Below are 18,828 nucleotides of genomic sequence, written 5' to 3' on the forward strand. Positions count from 1 at the left end.
AGGTTTAGCATGACGAGTGGAAAGGGGGTCTTCAAACACAACTGACCCTACATCCTAAAAAAAATCTAAGTTAATTTCTAAAAATGACTTTTTGACTCATAGTCCAGTTCAGATTGAGCTTTACGTTGTTATGTGTCACAACCAACCCTGCACTCCGGCCGGAACCTTTATTCACCGGAAAAGGTTCCTCATAGGTGCGGATTCAAAGATGGCGGAGGAGGAGAACCAGTTTGAAGAATTTGAGCAAATAGACTTTTTAAGAGATAGACATGTACGGTTCTTTCAGAGGACACTGCAGGTGTTGCCCGAGAGATACGCGTCGCTGGAGACCACTAGGTTAGTTCACCGGGACGAGGCGCGGTGCTCTGTTTTCTGCGTCTTTTTGGGGAAGTTATTAGCATCGGAGCTAGCTGCGCTTCCCCAGCAGTTTGAATGGAGGCTAGTGCTGTTAGCTTAGCCTACTGTGACAAGTTGTGACAGGAGTGGACCAAAGAGGAAGAGATGGGGAAACCAAACTGTCAGCGCTAGTCCCATAGTGTGGGGAAGTAAAGCAAGTATTGGGTTGCTTGTATTGTCAGTGTATTCATGCTGGTATGTGTCAAGTTTAAGTCAGCTACATTGACAAGCAGAACAAAAGCTGAACCATCAGCTGTACTCAATCTAATTTAACCTGTCAGTTTACACTGCCATGTATTTTCTTTATTTATGTTTTCACACGTCTATTTTGGAGATTGTAAGGGTATCTTCAAACTTCAGGGTGACATTAGCCACCTCCTGCCAATCTAGCCAGAAACTTTGGCATCGATGTAGTGTAGATGAAGTATACTTCCTGTTAGTCGTGGCTCTCTAACAGCGGGAAATAACTTGGTGTGAAAAGACTTTTGTCATACCAAGTCAGTCCATGATGTGAACGTTTCGGACTGTTCTTACAGAAGAATACGTGTGCTTCACAATAACGTGAAAAAGTACCTCTATAATACTCAAAACAAGATCAGACATTGTGTAAGGTGTATGTACAGTAGTAGATTGCGAGTTGAATCTCTTAAAAACAACTGCCAAATCTTATGCTGATCCAGAGAGGCTACATCTACAATCCTTGGGTACTGGAGTGTTTGTTACAGATCAGTCATCAGTGTAGAGACAGTGTTCACAGAAGGCAATATAGTGCCAAGGGTATGATGGTGTTATTTTCGTCTCATTATTTATTGGTGGTGGGAGTACATTTTGCTCCATCTCCCATGTTCATTTAACCTCATTTTGGACAAATTTTCTCACCACACAAGCTTGGTGAATAAGTTATGGATCCATGTCCTATGCCAACACACTTGATTCAAATGATCTGCTCATCATCAAGCTCTGCAGAATGTGCTAGAAGACGGAAACATCTAAAACATGTTGGACATCGGTGCTTAGGAGGACCTCGATTGGGAAACACGGTCCTATGCCACCTTCATCCCACTTGGATCACAGATTGCTGGAGCCAGTCTTATCATACAATGGCCAAAGGCGCCTTACACATGCCTACAATTCATCACAGGGTAAAAGTGAAGAGACAGTCACACATATCTGGATTCAAACATTCAGACATCAGTTAATTTGTTATGCACAGTTTTTAACTGGGAGACAACCAGGTTTATTTTTGCTTTGAGTCAAAGTCCTGGCCATTATATCGCAGTGTGACCTCAATAATCTGGAGGAAGAAATGTGACTGTAAAAGCTAATTAATGTGCTTTTTTTTTTCCAGGTCAACTATTATATTTTTTGCCCTTTCGGGTCTGGATGTCCTAGATGCCCTCGATATGATCGACAGGAACCTCATGATTGAGTGGATCTATTCACTACAGGTTCTGCCCACAGAGGACCGTAAGTCTCATATCCGATCACCTTCTCACAACTGAATGCCATGACATCCAATTCAGATAGACAGCCTACAAAACAAACTTGCATAGCGTCAAATAAAACATGAATATTTAAAAACAGAAATAAGGCGTTAAGTCCATCATGAGTCTTTTGAACAGCACAGATTTTGAGCCAATCAAGTGGCTTTTACCTACAGATGGAACCAGTTCTTATTGTGCTGTCACCTGCATATAGTGATAAATGTTTGAGTTTAGTGGTCAAATCAACTCAGTCTATTAGTAACTGTGAACTTTACTGTTGACATTCAGTAAAAAGAATCAGAATTCTTATAACTTAACAGATGTATGATATGAAATAACTATTGAGTTTTAGCGAGAATACAAAGTGCCCATTGTTGCCAAAATAGGAAATTCTGGTGTAAAAACTTTTAACTGTGAACAGTATTTTGGATTTGGGGGCAAACAGAATGTGTAATTATTGCAGTATATTGCATTGCGTTTTGCAACATTGCGATACATTGCATTGTCTTGTGTTGCGTTCCATTGGGTTACATTCTATTACTGTGCTGTGTTCCTTTGAGTTTAACAATCCTGTGTTGCCTAACATGTTGTTGCTTTTGCATTTGCTCTTAAGCTGCCAAGAAAAGGTGTTGGTAAAATTTGGAGTTCAGTTTCTTCCCCAAAGTATGGTCAATCTAAGATTATTTATAAAGTGCTTTTTGTATTCAAAGTGCTTTACAAGTTAAAAACAATCCCCTGTACCCACCCGACCACCCCACAGAAATCCCCTTGTTTTCCATACACTCACACCCACACACACTATAAATAATGACTGAGTGTTGGAACCGACACCCTTGGGATTTGTAGATAACCTCCTCTACTCCCCAACATCAGAGGTTGTGTTTTTTGCTTTCAGGAGCTTGAATATTGAGACTGAAGTATGAGAGGGAGCACCATCCTGTTGCAGTTTGCTCTCTCGCTTGCGTTTTGGGAGTTAAAGTATCAGTAGTTTCTTGGTACTTAAAGCAATTAATGTTGCCTTCCGCTGACCACATGCCTGGCATACCAACATACTGGATGTAATTCTAAACCAGGATTTTTCCTCTTCCAAGCTTAAAAGCTTTCTGGGTGAACCTTGGGTCCATGTGGGGATCCAACAGGTCTTCTGCAGCATTTGTGGCGATTGTGATGCAGCTCAGGCAGTGGTTTATTCATTCCAAAAAGGTTCATTTGGTCTTCAAAGTTATAATCCAAATCGAAAGTTCTTTTACACAGACCAGTGTGGTATTTGTTTGTTTACCTTACTGACGGTTTCGAAGTGTGTGACCAACACTCTGAGGATGATGGCTGACAGCCTTCGAAACCGTCAGTAAGGTAAACAAACAAACAAATACCACACTGGTCTGTGTAAAAGAACTTTCGATTTGGAGTGGTTTATTCATTTTGGGTGACCAGTTTTCATGCAGCTCCACTGCTGTTGACAGAAAGGCTGCATCGCCTTGGACTGTTGTCCACGTAAACATGCATATTAAGGCATTTAACAATGTGTGAACATCAGGACACTTTTTGACATTTTCGTTTTGTTCTCAGTTATCAATTTGAAAGCCCTTGACATTAAACTGATCTACTTATTGAATAAGTATAAACTCTATGCCTGTGGCACAAGTTTTATGTCAGTGACTGTGTAGGCGGGTCCATCTCAGTTGTAGAGCCGGTCACCTTTCAATTGTAAGGTTGCACCTTTGATTTTCCATCTGTTATGTCAAAGTGCCCTTGAGCAAGACACTGAACCCTAAAGATTGTGTGTGCATGGGTGTGTGCAGCTAACAATGTAGAGTGCTTTGAGGTCTGTTAAATCGGTGGAAAAGTGCTGCTAAAGTGAAATCCATTGAACATTTGTGGAATTGGGAATCCAATATGTAGCTGACAATACTCAAACACCAACTGTAATTGCAGTCGATTTACCAGTGTCCCGTCATGTTTCTAGATTTTGTTGTTGTCAAACTTGAAAGACTGTAACATAGTTTTGCCACTTTTATTCAGAACAGACAGTGGCCTCCAGGTATCCTCCTGTTTTAACCTGTTACTGCTGCACCCTTCCTCTTCAGAGAAAGTTGGACTCTGAATATTTAATGACTGTTTTGTCTCTAACTCTGGGCCATCTGTTTCAGTGCCCATTTCGTTAATTATTCGGGACATCAGCGGAAATCATGGAGGGAGAGCCCTGCCCGACTGGCTTCACTTTAGCTGTTGCCATATGTTTGCTGTCTGGCGTGTTTTTTTGTTGGTAGGCAAGAACGTACAGCACTGCAGGCGCCAGAGATTTCCTGATGGGGTTTCTCTCTGGAGACACATGTTTGATTGGACTGTTAAGACACTTTGCAGTTTGTTGATGGATTTTCAGTCTGCAGGTGTAAGAAATGAATTAATCTGTATCTAATGTAAATGTATGTAAGATACCTGCATCTGAGGTGGAATAACCTCGGCCCTTGAGGCTGTTGTTAGTTTTCAAACCAAAATCTAAAGCATGAGCTGGAAGAATCAGCATGGTAATGGTGCAGGTGTTACAGATGAGAATGAAACTTTTCTAGCTTGTAGATAGTTTTAAGTCTGTCAACAGGGCAGAACGTAAAATGTGACATATCCCCTAAAAAACTTGCAATGGATTCATTCTAAAGTATTCTTAAATGTTTGTTTTTGTAGCATGTTGTTCACATTGAGCACCAAAACCAAACTTGGTCATCCAGGCTTTGCTATTTTATTTATCCTCCCCCAGCCAGCAGGTGGCAGCAGTGCACCATTTTGAATGACTCATGTTTCACTGATCAGTAGAAAATGAAGTGAAAGAGAGGAGAGTGCTTTCTTGTGCTGCAGTCACCGATGTGCAGGTCGTTCTCTCTTACAGAATCTAACCTGAGCCGATGTGGATTTAGAGGATCATCACATATTGGAATTCCTTACAGCACGAAGGTACTGCTGCTTTTCTCCTCATACTGTTTTAGATCCAACATTTTGATTTTATGAAAACCCATATTTGTTTCTTACGTTTCTCTAAGTACATTTTTGTTGCAATCCTTTTCTACACTTCACTAGCATCTAAATAGCAATCATTCATACTTTTTTTTTTATTCTTTGTTTTTGTGCGTGTGTGTGTGTTTTTTTTTCCCCCTGTGTTTGTGTCGTCCTCAGGGTCCAGGTGTGCTCCATCCGTACGACAGCGGCCACGTGGCCATGACTTACACCGGACTGTGCTCACTGCTAATACTTGGGGATGACCTGAGTCGGGTGAACAAACAGGCCTGTCTGGCCGGTCTCAGAGCGCTGCAGCTGGAAGACGGCAGGTCAGGATACACACACAAACACACGCGTGAACACACACTCTGATCTGCCGTGACACTTTCACTCTGATTCAAAACACCTGCGGCCGTGAGAGCGCGAGCAGTCCTGACACGGCCTGACATTTACTCCCGTTTCATCACACTGTAAGAGCTCCTGGTTCATGACCGAGGCCACGCAGGCGTCACGCACACTTGGCTCTGCATGTGCACATTATCCTGTCTGGCACTGAAAGCTCCCTTTTTAATATGATGTGACGCAGATTCTGAAATGTGTAAAGTGAGCTAACGTCCTGTAGTTTGTGTGACTTCTCTGGCTTTTCTGTCTGCTTTCCAGTTTCTACGCCGTGCCGGAGGGAAGTGAAAATGACATCCGGTTTATTTACTGTGCAGCCAGTATCTGTTACATACTGGATGACTGGTCAGGCATGGACATCCAGAAAGCTATTGAGTATATCCGAGGAAGTTTGGTGAGTAAGTTTGCTTGGGCATCTATGCAGATTTTTCTCTCTATAAAACTCCTTTGTTTTGGTTTCTGGACTTCTGTATTTTTAATTCTACTTTGCCTTCAGTGAAACTTTGAAAATTATTGCATCTAAGAAAGAATGTGTTTTAAATGTTATCAATATTCATGAAAAATTGAATACGAAGTGGTTCTCTGGACTCATAATAGCTGATTTGATGTGACTGTGCTCTTGGTTGAGCTGTTGATTTTTGCTCAGGTTCTTCAAGACCTAAATTACATCTTGCAGCACGTTTTAAAGCACCAGATTCATTTTTCTCCCTTTTTTTCCACCTCTCCTGCTTCAAGCTACACTCATACCACATCACACCAGTATAAATCAAGTGTGACTGACTTAGTTGCTGTCAAAACATGCTTATAAACATTGCTGTTACAATGATTCATTCAATCTTGATGAATTCTCATATCCCATATTTTGACTTTCGATAGAACTTTCATTAGCCAGAACAAACCTATTTACTTATTACAATAATCCCTGTCATTGCAATGCATTATAGGTCATTTTTTACAACACTGCAATAGTATCATATCCTGGTCATGCTCTTTTTTTTAATACCTCCCTAATGCAATATCTCTGAATGAATAAGTGAATCTGAGCTTTGCACGAAGCATGATAATGTAGAAATCGTGGCAGGACTGCAGCTTTCCACAAGCAGGATTTGATTCCTGAACAGAACGTCACAAGATTTAGCAGACGGTCTCTGCCTCGCCAGGAGTGAAACAACACCTGTGACATTACTTTCCATCAGATTGATTGACTCTCGCTTCAAACCTTGACTAGCCCCTGTGTTTGCTTTACTCAGGCTTTACACAGTAAAATGTTCAGAATGCAGGATCATCAGCTCAGGTCCCCCGAGTGAAAGGATGCTCTCATTGATCTTAAGCTTCAGCGTATATCAAGTTTGACATTTACCACAGTGGTATTTTATTACAAAGCTTTTTTTTCACTCTTCAATGGGTGTGTATGCAGCACGGCTTCTCTCTGTTACACACACACAGGCAGAGAAAGACATCTAAATTATTTAACAGATGACTGTAAATCATAACTGATGTATATTCATCTGCTGGCTGTGTCCTGGTGGGTGGATGCTAATGTGTTTGGCAATGCAAGCAGATTGTTTGGTGAGTCTGAGCACACAGAAAGCAACAGACGATGCGTGGAAATGAGTCAGCGGGTGTGGGACAGTCGACAACTTTGCCAGCCGCACTAAACGCTTCACTTTGCATATAGAAGGTATCGGATATCCACTTAGAAGTCGCATTGTGATGTCTGAGACAAAAACGCCAAAGAGCAAATGCCATCTGTCATGTATTTACTGCTGCTTATAGTGAGGGGTGTAACTTCTATTAATCTGCATCTGGATCACCTTTGAATAGTGTCTGACTTCATCCAGGCCCAAGAGACCTAAAAAAAAGAAAAAATACACCCAAAATTAGGCCACAGAGCACTTTCAATCATTATTGTCAACTATTTTTAGCTGCTGTGCTCCAGAAACGGTTGGTTCAGTTTATTGTATTAGCAAAAACCCACCTGGAGCTTTCTGCACCCCAAATAATATACCTGCTCAGCGGCAACACGTGGTTGCAAATATGTAATTAGACTGTTTAATTCAGAGCTGTTTGTCAGTAGAGTTATAATCTACAGCTAAAAAGCTAAAAACAGTCAAAATATTTTAACAGATTTGGTATAAAAGACAAAACTTGATATAAAAGTTAAAAAATTGGGTTTGCTGTATTCCTGCTGCTCCAGAAAAAAAGAAGTCTTGACTGGAAATGACTCTTTTGGTCATGAGAGTCGCATGCTCCAGACATCCATGTCAGCTTTATTGGTTTGTTGGACGTAATTCTATTTCTTGCTCTTTCTCTCCGCAGTCGTACGACAACGGGTTCGGCCAGGGAGCCGGCAGAGAGTCACATGGTGAGCGGGATTTCTCCTTTAATGCTTTGTAATTGGTCATAGTTGTCAGGAAAGTCATTCTCGAGTCCCCGTAAGCATTAAAAATGTCTTCGTAGGGAGTACAGATCGACGTGTTTGGCAGCTCAAATGTATGAGCAGCGGCTTTATATTTGAATCAAAAGGTTCACAGCAGATCAAAACATTTGGCAGCGTCACAGTGGAGGGTGTGAAAGTGGCTGTTGGGAGTTACTGCTTTTAAAGGATTAGCAATTAAAATCCATCTCAATAGATACAGTACATTGTTCTCATTAATCCTTCAAATTAAACCCTGTTATACACACGCACATACACACACTTCAAAGCAGTGCTCAGAAACACTCTTAGTTTCCCGTCGCAAAAATGAAAAAAAATCATAAACGAATCCAATAAAGGTTAGACTCCTCAAAGCAACAGATTTCAGTGTAATTTATTTTAATGTTTGCAATTTCCCTCCTCATGATTAGTTGTGATAAACCTGTGTGATTACAGGTTTAATTTAGGCTTGATTTCCTCTTGCAAGCCAGCAGCCCGCCTTCCGTCTGAGGGCAGATTACCAATCAGTGGAGGCACGTTACAGATCCCCAACACCAGACACCTTTTAAGTGATTCTTTGTTCAGCACACTGCCAGCTTTTACCGTGCACCGGCTCGTCCATTCTTTGGTTGAAACATGGTAATATGGAAACTACGTGCTGGACGGTAATCCTGTTCTCGGTCTTGGGCTGTACGGCCATTTGTAGATTGTGCATGGCACTCTTGAATGTGCTTGGAGAATTTCCAATTGTTTTCACATTTATTGTAAATTCATAATCAGGCAGATGATAGCCTGGATGTTAAAGAATATTTCCACATACCAGTCATATACCTAACCTCATGCATGCTGTTTGGATCTGCAACGTGAATTTCTAGTTTTGGATTCATCAGAGATGCATTTCATTTTCATCCTGAGCTTTCATCAGATGCTGAGTGAAATGTGGTCGGCTAGATGCGAGTGCAGCATTTTGGCAGATTTATATCCGTGACCCCAACACTTGTCTTCCTCTTTTCTTTGTGTTGCTGCCTCAGGTCACAATACAGGCACAGATAAGCTTGCTGGTAATTTGTAGAGGTCATTAAAGGCCCCGTGATTTACAAACGAAAGCACTCGACAGCCACAATGTAGCAGGTGAAGAGTCTTGGCTGCTCGAGGCTGTGCTGATAACATCCTGTCATCAATCAAATAACGCTCTGTTTATGTGAATTGAGCTGGAAACTTCTCTTTAAGCTTAACAGTTTGCTGGAAAATAATCCAACTATTATTGTACTCGTTTTGCTATGGGTCTTTCTGCCTCAGCAGAGACAATCTCACTGATCATCCACTTCTTTATAGACCTGTATACCTTCAATTGGCTTCATTTCATTTTTTTTAAATAAGTCTTTTCCTTAAACCACTTTGACCTCTCCCCCTAACCCTCACTCTTCACGCTTTGTCTCATGTGATTTTGTGGTTATGATTACATGCAGGATTTCCTAATCATTTGCTCTTTATAAAGTTTAATTAACCACTGTTAGGCACCTCACACTTTCTCCTGATCCTGCTATGGTTGCATAGTTACTTGCTGCAAATTGTATTTTCGATTAAAAAAAAAAAAAGTACTAGTTTCCCAGCAGATATCCTCTCTCTTGGGCCGACTGTAAACCCACATGCAGACATGCCGTCTTTTTACTGCAGCACTTTGTAATCATGCAGTCCTCCACCATCAGATCCTCTCTCTGTGTCTGAAATTATTCTGAATTAATTAGATTATGGTAAGAACTGCTTGCATTTCCTGTGTGCGTGTGTGTGTGTTTGACTGCAGGGGGCTGGACGTACTGCGCCATCGCCTCCCTGTGTCTGATGGGCCGCCTGGAGGAGGCGCTGAGTCAGCGGGAGCTGGACAGGATCCGCCGCTGGTGCATCATGAGGCAGCAGAGCGGTTTCCACGGACGGCCCAACAAACCTGCAGACACGTGCTACTCTTTCTGGGTGGGAGCCACTCTAGAGGTAAACAGACACGTGCATTCACGTACGCCGTCTTCTGTGCACTGTTTTATTTAAATCAAGCTGATTGAATGCGCCAGGAAGTTAATCCCCACATCCACACAAACAACCCCCCCCTAAATAAAAAAAACCTTTCAGCATGTGGGTCACAACTATGCTAGAGGTGCATCGTGAACACACATGATCCAGAAAACTGTGAGCTGAAGCAGTGAGTAAGCCAGCAATAAGCAAAAACACAAAGCCAGGGAAACTGTGAATTTCTGGGTCATAACTGTGCCACAGGGACAAAAGTGAATATTTGGGCAAAATATTTATACATGAAGAAAGTGCAGGATGGCAAATAGTCACCCTTCACTTTTCTTCGCTGAGAATACGAGTATATTGACCTGAAATGTGTAAAGATTTACACGAGGAACCTCTTTGTCTTTCTCTCTCCTGTTCCAGCTGTTAGACGTTTTCCAATACACAAACTTTGACAGAAACAGGAGCTTCATCCTCTCCACGCAGGACCGGTTAGTGGGAGGCTTCGCCAAGTGGCCTGACAGTCATCCAGGTAAATGACCTGACCTGCAGAGGTCTCTACGAAATCTGGAACAACACACTCAGATCTCAGAAAAGGTGCTTATATTACAAGTATCAAAAACAGACTACTATCATTTGCTGTTGCTGTCCTTTGTGAAAGTCTTGTATAATAGCATTAGTTGTATTTGTAGAGGATCGTGTGAAAGGACAAGCACTGCGGACCTGCTATATATTAAAGCTGTTGATGTGAAGCTACACGGTGAGTTTAATGCCTACGGACTGTGTACAGGGATTGCAGCTGAGCAGTGAATCGTGTGTTGTTCAGAAATCACATGATTCACATCCGGAGTTGGCAGTCTGAGATCCCTCCTCGTCTCACACACAGCTTCTAAAGCGGTTCTGGTCAAAACTCATCAAAGCGTGGGTGACGAATCGATGTTGTTTCGTCGCACCAGCTGTTTTGACGGAGCTTGTGACTTCAAGCTTTGCAGCGCCGCCGTTTCAGATCACCTGTTTCCTGAGGTAACCATTGATCGCCCACAGGTGGCATCAGTGGTTGATCAGGAAGGTGATTGTTTGTGAAATTTGGCGAGGGCAGCAGTTTCTGTCTGTCTGGACTGCGTAGTTTCTGCCCTGCCCTCCACAGGTGCAGCGAGGTCAGGGTGGAGCTGCGGTTGGCCGTTTTTACATGAGATCAATGGAAAAGCCTCCTGAAACCTTAAACTTGAATGGTCGGCTTGTACGTGTGTTCTCGCTCGCCCTTGTTATGAGTAATTGATGAGGAGATTGTTCATGGGTAGCCCAAGGACACAGGAGATGGAGCTGCTCACGTTACAGTAACAAGGCTCAGAAGACGGGGCGGAAGAAAGCATGGGCCGAGTGAACAAAGCTCTGTAAATATGAACAAACAAAGGGGAGTTTTAGGAACTAAAAGACGCTCCACCACAGATCCAGCACAGGTGGATTTGGATGGGAACGACACACGAACTTCTTCAATAAGGTGGAAAACCGTGCAAATTAAACTGCACAAGAATGACTAAAAGTTAAATAATTAAATATTGAAAACTTGACCTTGAAGTTGAAAGTTTAATGTAACTTAATACAGCATTCAATTGTTTGCTCTTCTGTTTGTAACTTTTGATATTTTAACATTCTGGAGGTGTAAGTGATTCGCTTCTTCCAGTTTGTTAAACTTGTTTGGATTTCAGTTTCATTCATTCTGTCATTTTACCGTTGCTTGCCTTTTCATGATCAAAACTGATGACAATGGCCACGTTTACATGAGACTTTTAATCGCGAATAAAAGTTCATTCTGCTTTAAAATGACCTATTTCCAAATCAAACGTTTAATCCAAATTATATTTAATTCCAAATAAAGTGACTGGATTACTCTCATTTTAAATTGGAATTAAATTCCGCGACCATGTAAACCTTTTATTCTACTCTAACTTGATTCCGGTCTTTCTGCGGATGCTGGTTCCCGGAGACGCACATATTCCAAGAAGCCGGAGCAAACGTTCACACTCAATACAGATGATTAATTTAACGAAAGGCTTAGAAGAAATGGATATAATGAAAAGAGTGGATGGACGGAGGCATAAAAAGGCAGAACTTTTTAAAGATGTAGCATCAAAATTAATCAAGGCAGAAATAAAGAAAACAATCATCAACCAGAGGTTGTTTACTTCCTGTAGATGTAAATATCTAAGAGAAGTTTGGGAAACAGAAATGATAAATGTCCGCTTTCATGTAAGCTGGTGATACGGTTGGTCTTTTTTAGTATTGTCTAATTATTCTGAATAAACCAAATTCAAACATGAATTATTTATTTGTTTGAGTCCAGTGGCCATTATGATTTCATGATGTAGATTTCAGTGGAAATGTGTGTATTTCTGGTGAGCAGCCTGGAGTTGGAGTCCTTACTGGCTCCTGATTGATGCTGCTAATGGTGCGTTGATTGATTTTGATGCCTCTGGTCAATCATCTGTCATTTCATTATAATTCAATTAGCGCTCCACTTACTGGCCTTGTGCAGCTTTTACTCTCCTCTCAGGGGGATCAAAACCATCACGGGACCGACCGACGTGCATAATTCATGTCAACTTAAAGGTGCAGTGAAAATGCTGCTTCCACACGGTGCAGGACGTCTGAGTTAAATCAGGTTTTGTTAATTTAATAACGACGTACGAGGGGACAGTGACCGTCCAAGTGTTAATTGGAGGTTATCTGTTGTAAAGCTCAGCTGTCACACACAGACGAACATCACTGACACTGTTTCTCTTGTTTCCTCCTCTCTCCATCAGACCCCCTCCATGCCTACTTAGGACTTTGTGGCCTCTCTCTGATCGGAGAGCCGAGCCTGCGAAAGGTCCACCCAGCTCTTAACATCACCCAGAGAGCCTTTCAGCACCTCCAGCAGCTGCAGCAGACGTGGAAGAACGGCGCCGGCAGCTGCGGCCGACAGCACTGACAGCGGGACGACCAACGGCTCCGAACAGGTTCAGCGCCGAGGAGCGAGCGCCTCTCCGTTCACCAGCCAGAGGCGAAACCAGACTTCTGCTGTGTAACTCAAAAGCCATTCGGCCGCTCCTCCGCTTGACGTTTTCCTCATTTCTGGAATCGAGAAAGTCGTCAGAAGTCCATCTGAAAGCAAGTTTTCCATTGAGCAATATACGCCGCACTTTTTCGCTGCCTTGTTATTTAGTGCACATATAGTCAGTTGTTGGAAGAAGAAAAAAAAAAACGACGTGCCACAAAGTCAAATTTGAGTTGCTGGAAACTTGAAGAAATTCCAGATGCCTCTGTTTTTGCAAACTTTGTCATATGATGGCCTTTTGTAGCCACTGGCTCATTAGCTTCAGCACTGTAGTTAGCCTCACCGTCCCAGCCAAGGATCAACACAGCCAGCGCCGTGTGAAAGTTATTTATTGATCATCCGAGGGTTCGGATCCGGAAGAGGCAAAGGAAGTATCAGAGCTGTGTTTTTAACCTGGAGTCACATCAGTAACAGTGATTTTGCTTTTGTTGCGGTTTCATTGTCATTTTTAGGTAAAACACAGGCTCATGCTTTCATTCAAAGGTCCAGTATGTTTTTTTCCACTTTAAATGAATAAGCTTATGAAAGAAATCAGCCATAATCCCATTCAATTAATGTGGGTGTGCTGCTGTTATACTGACGTCAGCAAGCTAAAACCAGATAGGTCGTCAAATCTTGTACATCCAGCATCTAGTCCTTCGTCTTCCAATTAAACAATTAGCAGGTTTTTTTTTTTTGTTTGTTTGTTTTTTTAGTACACAAATCTGTTTTGATCAAACATCAAAAGAGCTGGACTGTTGACACATTAACTACTGTACTTAATAGTTAAACATAATTTACATTTTACCTACTGCACCTTTAAAGACGAAGCCATTCAAGCCATTTTATTGTTGTTTTTGCATATATCAACTGTTTGCAATACACCTCAGTGACATGGCTTATTTCAGGACAAAACCACCCTTTTTTGTTTGCATTTTTCTGAAGACAAGCAGAAACAGATTGAGCCTCTTAAGTTGTAGAAATCTCTTTGATTCCCGCCCTGAGGGAGCTCGAGAGTCTGCAACGATCCCGCATCCCGAGGCTCATGAACACTGTGCTCAATACTCCCTTCAAGAGGCAAATCAATAGCAGAGAGATAAGACAATGGCTTCATAACTTGAGGAAACGTGTTTCTTTGATCTGCATTGGGAATTGATGCGTTATTTTTGGTATAGAAAGGATGCAGGGCAAAAAAAAACAAAACAAAGAACAATGAACGTGAACGGAGTTTACCGCTGAGGGTCAGGAAACAGAAGCAGCTGTGTGAGTCCAGGCTATCTGCTCCCAGACTCTGCATCGCCATCTCTGTTCAGTCCAGACCATCTGATGCTCATGGGCATGGCGTGAACTCCAGCATGTCATCTCGGATGCAGAATTTAAAATCATATCTTTTCATCTGCCTGGAATATATAAAGCGATTGTGTTTCAGAGTGACGAGACAGACTGGCTACAATCTAAGTAACGCTTGCTGAGGTTTGTTTCCAGTGTGAAGCTCCTTTCAAGCGATCATATAGCATTTCTTCCCTTGACCTGAGTCACAAACTGGAATGACAGAGTTTTAAATGTCAAACGATATCCTGACATTTAAATTCTTTGTCTGCTGCCTTTGCATCGGCTCTGATTCCCGGCTTCACTGATTCCTCCTGAAGCCCCGCCCTTTTATTCTCTCTCCACTGTCTCGGCGAACACCTGCTCCCTCTGTCTGAGGAGGTTTTTGTTTGGAGCAGCAGGTCAGAAAATGCAGTTACCTGCATCGTGCTACCTGCAGGAGCTTTCTGTGTATCTCGCCTGCAGCCAAATAATCAAATCCTCTCTGGTTTTTATTCCTCCACGGAAGATAAAGCTACCCTTGTTTTTCTTTCCCACCAGCGTGCTCTGCTTTTTTTTTTTTTTTTTTTTTTTTTTAAGGTTAGGAGGCAGAGCAGGCAGACTGAGGAAAGGAGAGAAGAGGTGAATAAATAAATAATCTGAAGCATCTATTATTAAAAGTACACTGTCGAAGGCTGGAGTCTCTCTCTCTCTGAACCCAAACCGAAGCCCTCCCACCCCCTCCGATGTTCTCCAGCCTTGTTTTGGTGCACAGACCAATGCTTTTCAGTCAGTAAGATGCTCCTTACTGTAGGCTTTGCTGACATTTTACCCTCATCGACCTTTTTCCGTGACGTATCATGTTGTTTTCCTGGCTGTGTTGATGCTGTCACATGTACAGTCAGGTTCCACTTCCAGTATTCATGTTTTTTTTTTCAGATTTTGCACCTGCTGCATTGAGCCTCAGACACAAGAAATGTGAAGATTCTAATTCATGCAAGTTGTTTTTTTTCCCTCTCTCTCTCTCTCTTTGTAGTCAACATGAAATACCTTATAGATCTGTATCAATAATTATGAGGTCTACTTTTTTTTCTGTCCTGAATCCAATACGGAAAAATGCACTGAAAGCAAACTGCTGCTTCTGCAGCTGCTGAGTCGGATCAATTGAAATCCAGTGATCTGGCGTCCCATGCATCTCCTGACCTGACATTTACTCCTCATGCAGGTTCTTTTGGTTGCATGTCTGCCCTCAGTGTGCGTGGTCTCACAGCTCAAACTTGACTTCAAAATGTGCCTCATGCAGCATCGTCGTGGGTCACTGCTCTCTGAATGCTCCTGCTCTCAATATGCTAAAAGTCAGTTTAGTTCCCATTCAGTAGGAGAAAGAGGAAAATGCGATGTGCCGCGTTGCACGCTTGTATTTCCTCCTCTCGCGTCTGTTTGGTCTGTTAATATTGTTGCAGAAGGAAAGAGGAATTCATTGATGCAGAACCCATAAATGCTTACTTGACTTTAAAAAAAGGTCGGACGGCTTCAGCTGCCACTTACTGCAGATGAGGGCTGCGTCTCTCTCTCTTTTTTTTTTTTGCCACATCACGCTGCAGTAGATGCTCTCACTCCCGCAGTACAGGCACGGGGGACCTTGGCTTGGCGCTTTTTCACACGGCTGCTGTTAAATCTCTCCCGAGTCCGGAGATCGAAAAAGGACCGTGGAGGGTTTTTGAGATGCAGCCAAAATGCCACACATGGATCAATTGTAAATCCTTGCTCTGTCCTTGATTAATATACATAATGTAATATTGTAACAATAAATGTAACGGAATTTATTTTTTCTATGCTTTGTAGAAAAATCTTGAGTATAGATACATATGTAAATGTATATAAATATGTGACTTCTATTGTGCAAGTGCTCAAGAAGAGAAATTGTTTACAGCTACATGAGTGTGACGGTTGGAGGAGGTGGAGGTGCAACCTTTGGCATGTGATGTATCGTGGTTGTTCAGCTTTGAATTTGAGGATGTTTCCGTTGATTCTGGCTTGGCCGTGCAAGCTGTATTTCTGGTAAATAAAACCTGTACTAAATTTTACATTTGTCTCGGTTCTTTTGTGGGTTTGTTTGCATTTCTGATGTTAAAAAAAAACTGTTTTGCAGAGGAGTTAAAGGCTGTCTGTACCAAAATGGGTCTGAAAGTATTCTGAACTGTTTTCTTTACAAAACTGATATTTAATTTTTAGGGAATATAGTTATGGGCTTTTACATATTGTGTTATTTCTGGCATTTCTGCCCTTTCAGACATTGATAATGAGTGAATAACACACTTTTCCTCTCCCTCCGGTCAAACAGATGCTTTGTTTTCTCTCGTCTTTTGATATTATGAGATCAGTGCCTCCCACAGCGGCCGAGTTTCCTCATTAAAGACCTCTTTTCCTTTCACAGGGTGGCTGGATGTGTCTGCAGTGACTCAACTGTTGTTCCTCTATTTTTATATTCAGTGATGACAACTGTCAACTTTGTGCTTCCTAATTTGCTTCAGTTGTGTTCTAATTTGTCTTCAGCATGGATGAATCCTGCACTCTGATGACCCCCCCCCCCCCCCCCCCCTTTCCCCTTTTGCTTGGTCAGTGACTGAGACATAATTAAAAGCTGTGGGGGAGGAGGGAGTTTGGCTGAATGTAGATCGCACATGCAAACACACATAAAGACCCACCTGGGAGCTGCTGCAGTCACAGAAGACTTCCCTGTTGGCACCGATGAAGTAATGCAATCTGGACCAATGTGGTTTTGTGGCACTCAGATATCCAGCCTCTGTGTATTCAGGTCATTAAAGTTTAAAAAGCACCACATCTCACGCTGCCACACTTATTGACTTGTTCAGAAATGTTTTAAACCAGAGGAAAGATGAGGCTGGAAATGGATTTTGTCTCCCCTGTGAGTTCAGCACCATTACAGACAGAAGTGTCTGCTGAAACTCCTCTGACAGAAAGCTGCACCTGCAGTGTGGGTGTGGTCAGTCAACAGATTCCTTCCACCTTGTTAGGCTGATCCCTCAACAATGCAACAGAGAGGAACATGAAAACTCCTGCCTGCTGCCATAAGGCTTTTTAATGAGCAATAGTATGATATTATACTCTGTTGTAATATTAGCAAACTTATTTGACATATATCATGCAGATGCTTGATTTAAATTCTGTATATGATCAATCCATCTTTATTTCAGAGCTCTGTCAGAGCAATGGAATCAAGTTGGTTGGACTTGGCTCGTATGTCAAGGAAAAAAATTAGTGTGCATCTTCAAAGCTTATGATAATACAAAAGTCATTGATCCTACTGTCAAATGTTGGCAGCAAAATTCATTCTAAAACTTAAAAACAGACAAAACAACAGAGGACATCACAGCCACCCTTGTTGCCCAGCATGTAGACCCATTCAATAAAACTCTGCATGCCCTCGTTCATTCTTGTTCTGCGCCGCATCTGCCTTGGAGCATCATGGGATATGCCTCTCATTTTTAATGATCTCCCGGCCCTTGGGTCAACTTATATGTGAGAACAGCTGCTTTCCCTGTAGTTATTTAACCTAAATCAATTCTACTTAGTAAAACACACCATCAGTGCATTGTATTGATTATTCAGTTGGGCGAAGAGCATTGTGGCTCGGAGTGGCTTTTTATAGGGAAGTCAAGTGTCATTTTTACTGATAATGTGTATGAGCAGGAGCACTGCTGTACAACCTGTTACAGGCATTGAGGGTTCCCAGACGGTGGATCACGATGGCTGTGGTGATTCCTGTCAGGTTCTCAGCACCAGGATCACATTTCATTTTTACACTGAAGAGGATTTTATTCGCTCACTGCAGTCAGAAAGCAAAGCACAACCAAGAAAGTGACTGACCCAACAAAGTGAACATCACCTACATACTTGCTCATGGGGAGTCAGAAATTAAATGTCATTACACCTAAACTCTGAAACACTTTTAATTTTTTTTTTTTTGAGATTCAAATTCTATCTCAAAACAGACTTTTATTCCTCTGAGATTAAAAGCTTAAAGCTTTTGCGACTCATTTTTTTCATGTTTCTTTTTTGCTTTTATTCCTGAGGTTTCCTGTGTTTTTTTCATTCTTGTCTTTTTACTGTTATTGATCATTTCCAGTGTGTTGCGCAACTGTTGTTTTTAAATTTGACCTGAAATTGGATTGCTTTAGTGTTTTGGGTCACTGAGTGGATACTGATAGATTTAACTGATAAACTGATAAACTGTAAATCTGTCTGGATGCCCCCCCCCCCCCCCCCCCAACCCCCCCACACCCCAATGGACAGCAGGTTTCTCCAGATGAAGCGTGTTCGTCCACACTGCTTATCTTTTTTGGAAACACAGTGATTAGTTGTCAGTCGTGCCCCCTGCTCTGCTCAGCCGGGGCAGTCTGGACTCTCGCCCCTCTCCACGTACTCAATGGGCTGGAATATCAGGAATATGGTCACATGAAGCTGTGGACCATCTGTCGACGCGGAACAAGTGGCATAGCCAGAAAAAGCAAAAAAATAAAAAAAAAATTAAAAAAAAATAGGCACAACTTAATCCCGCCTCACGCAGCGCGCATCACATCCCGGCTGCGTGCGTCTCCTTTTGTCACACCTCCAAGAGCCAATGGAATGTCCCCCAGAAAACAGGAGCCACGTTGCAGGATCAGAAAGGTGCGGCGTCATTTTGGGACCGTAAACCGGCGCTTAAAGCAACATATGCCCCGATGATG

General features: G+C 42.2%; 1 protein-coding gene across 1 annotated transcript; it reads left to right on the forward strand.

The window, feature by feature from the left end:
* The first annotated feature begins 189 nt into the window (after nt 1-189).
* pggt1b (protein geranylgeranyltransferase type I, beta subunit) lies at nt 190-15,437 on the forward strand. The gene is made up of 9 exons (XM_030105349.1): nt 190-336; nt 1,745-1,863; nt 4,765-4,829; nt 5,049-5,200; nt 5,532-5,664; nt 7,590-7,635; nt 9,491-9,675; nt 10,117-10,225; nt 12,498-15,437. The coding sequence occupies exons 1-9, from the start codon at nt 209-211 to the stop codon at nt 12,662-12,664; spliced, it is 1,104 nt and encodes a 367-aa protein (XP_029961209.1). The 5' UTR covers nt 190-208; the 3' UTR covers nt 12,665-15,437.
* Nucleotides 15,438-18,828: the final 3,391 nt, after the last annotated feature.

This window comes from Salarias fasciatus, chromosome 12 (assembly GCF_902148845.1).
Source record: "Salarias fasciatus chromosome 12, fSalaFa1.1, whole genome shotgun sequence".
NCBI lineage: Eukaryota > Metazoa > Chordata > Actinopteri > Blenniiformes > Blenniidae > Salarias > Salarias fasciatus.

Coding starts and splice junctions, on each gene's coding strand:
- pggt1b (XM_030105349.1), top strand. CDS start 209: ATGGCGGAGGAGGAGAACCAGTTTGAAGAATTTGAGCAAATAGACTTT. Junction 1,864..4,764: donor GGTTCTGCCCACAGAGGACC/GTAAGTCTCATA, acceptor TCTCTCTTACAG/AATCTAACCTGAGCCGATGT. Junction 5,665..7,589: donor AGTATATCCGAGGAAGTTTG/GTGAGTAAGTTT, acceptor TTCTCTCCGCAG/TCGTACGACAACGGGTTCGG.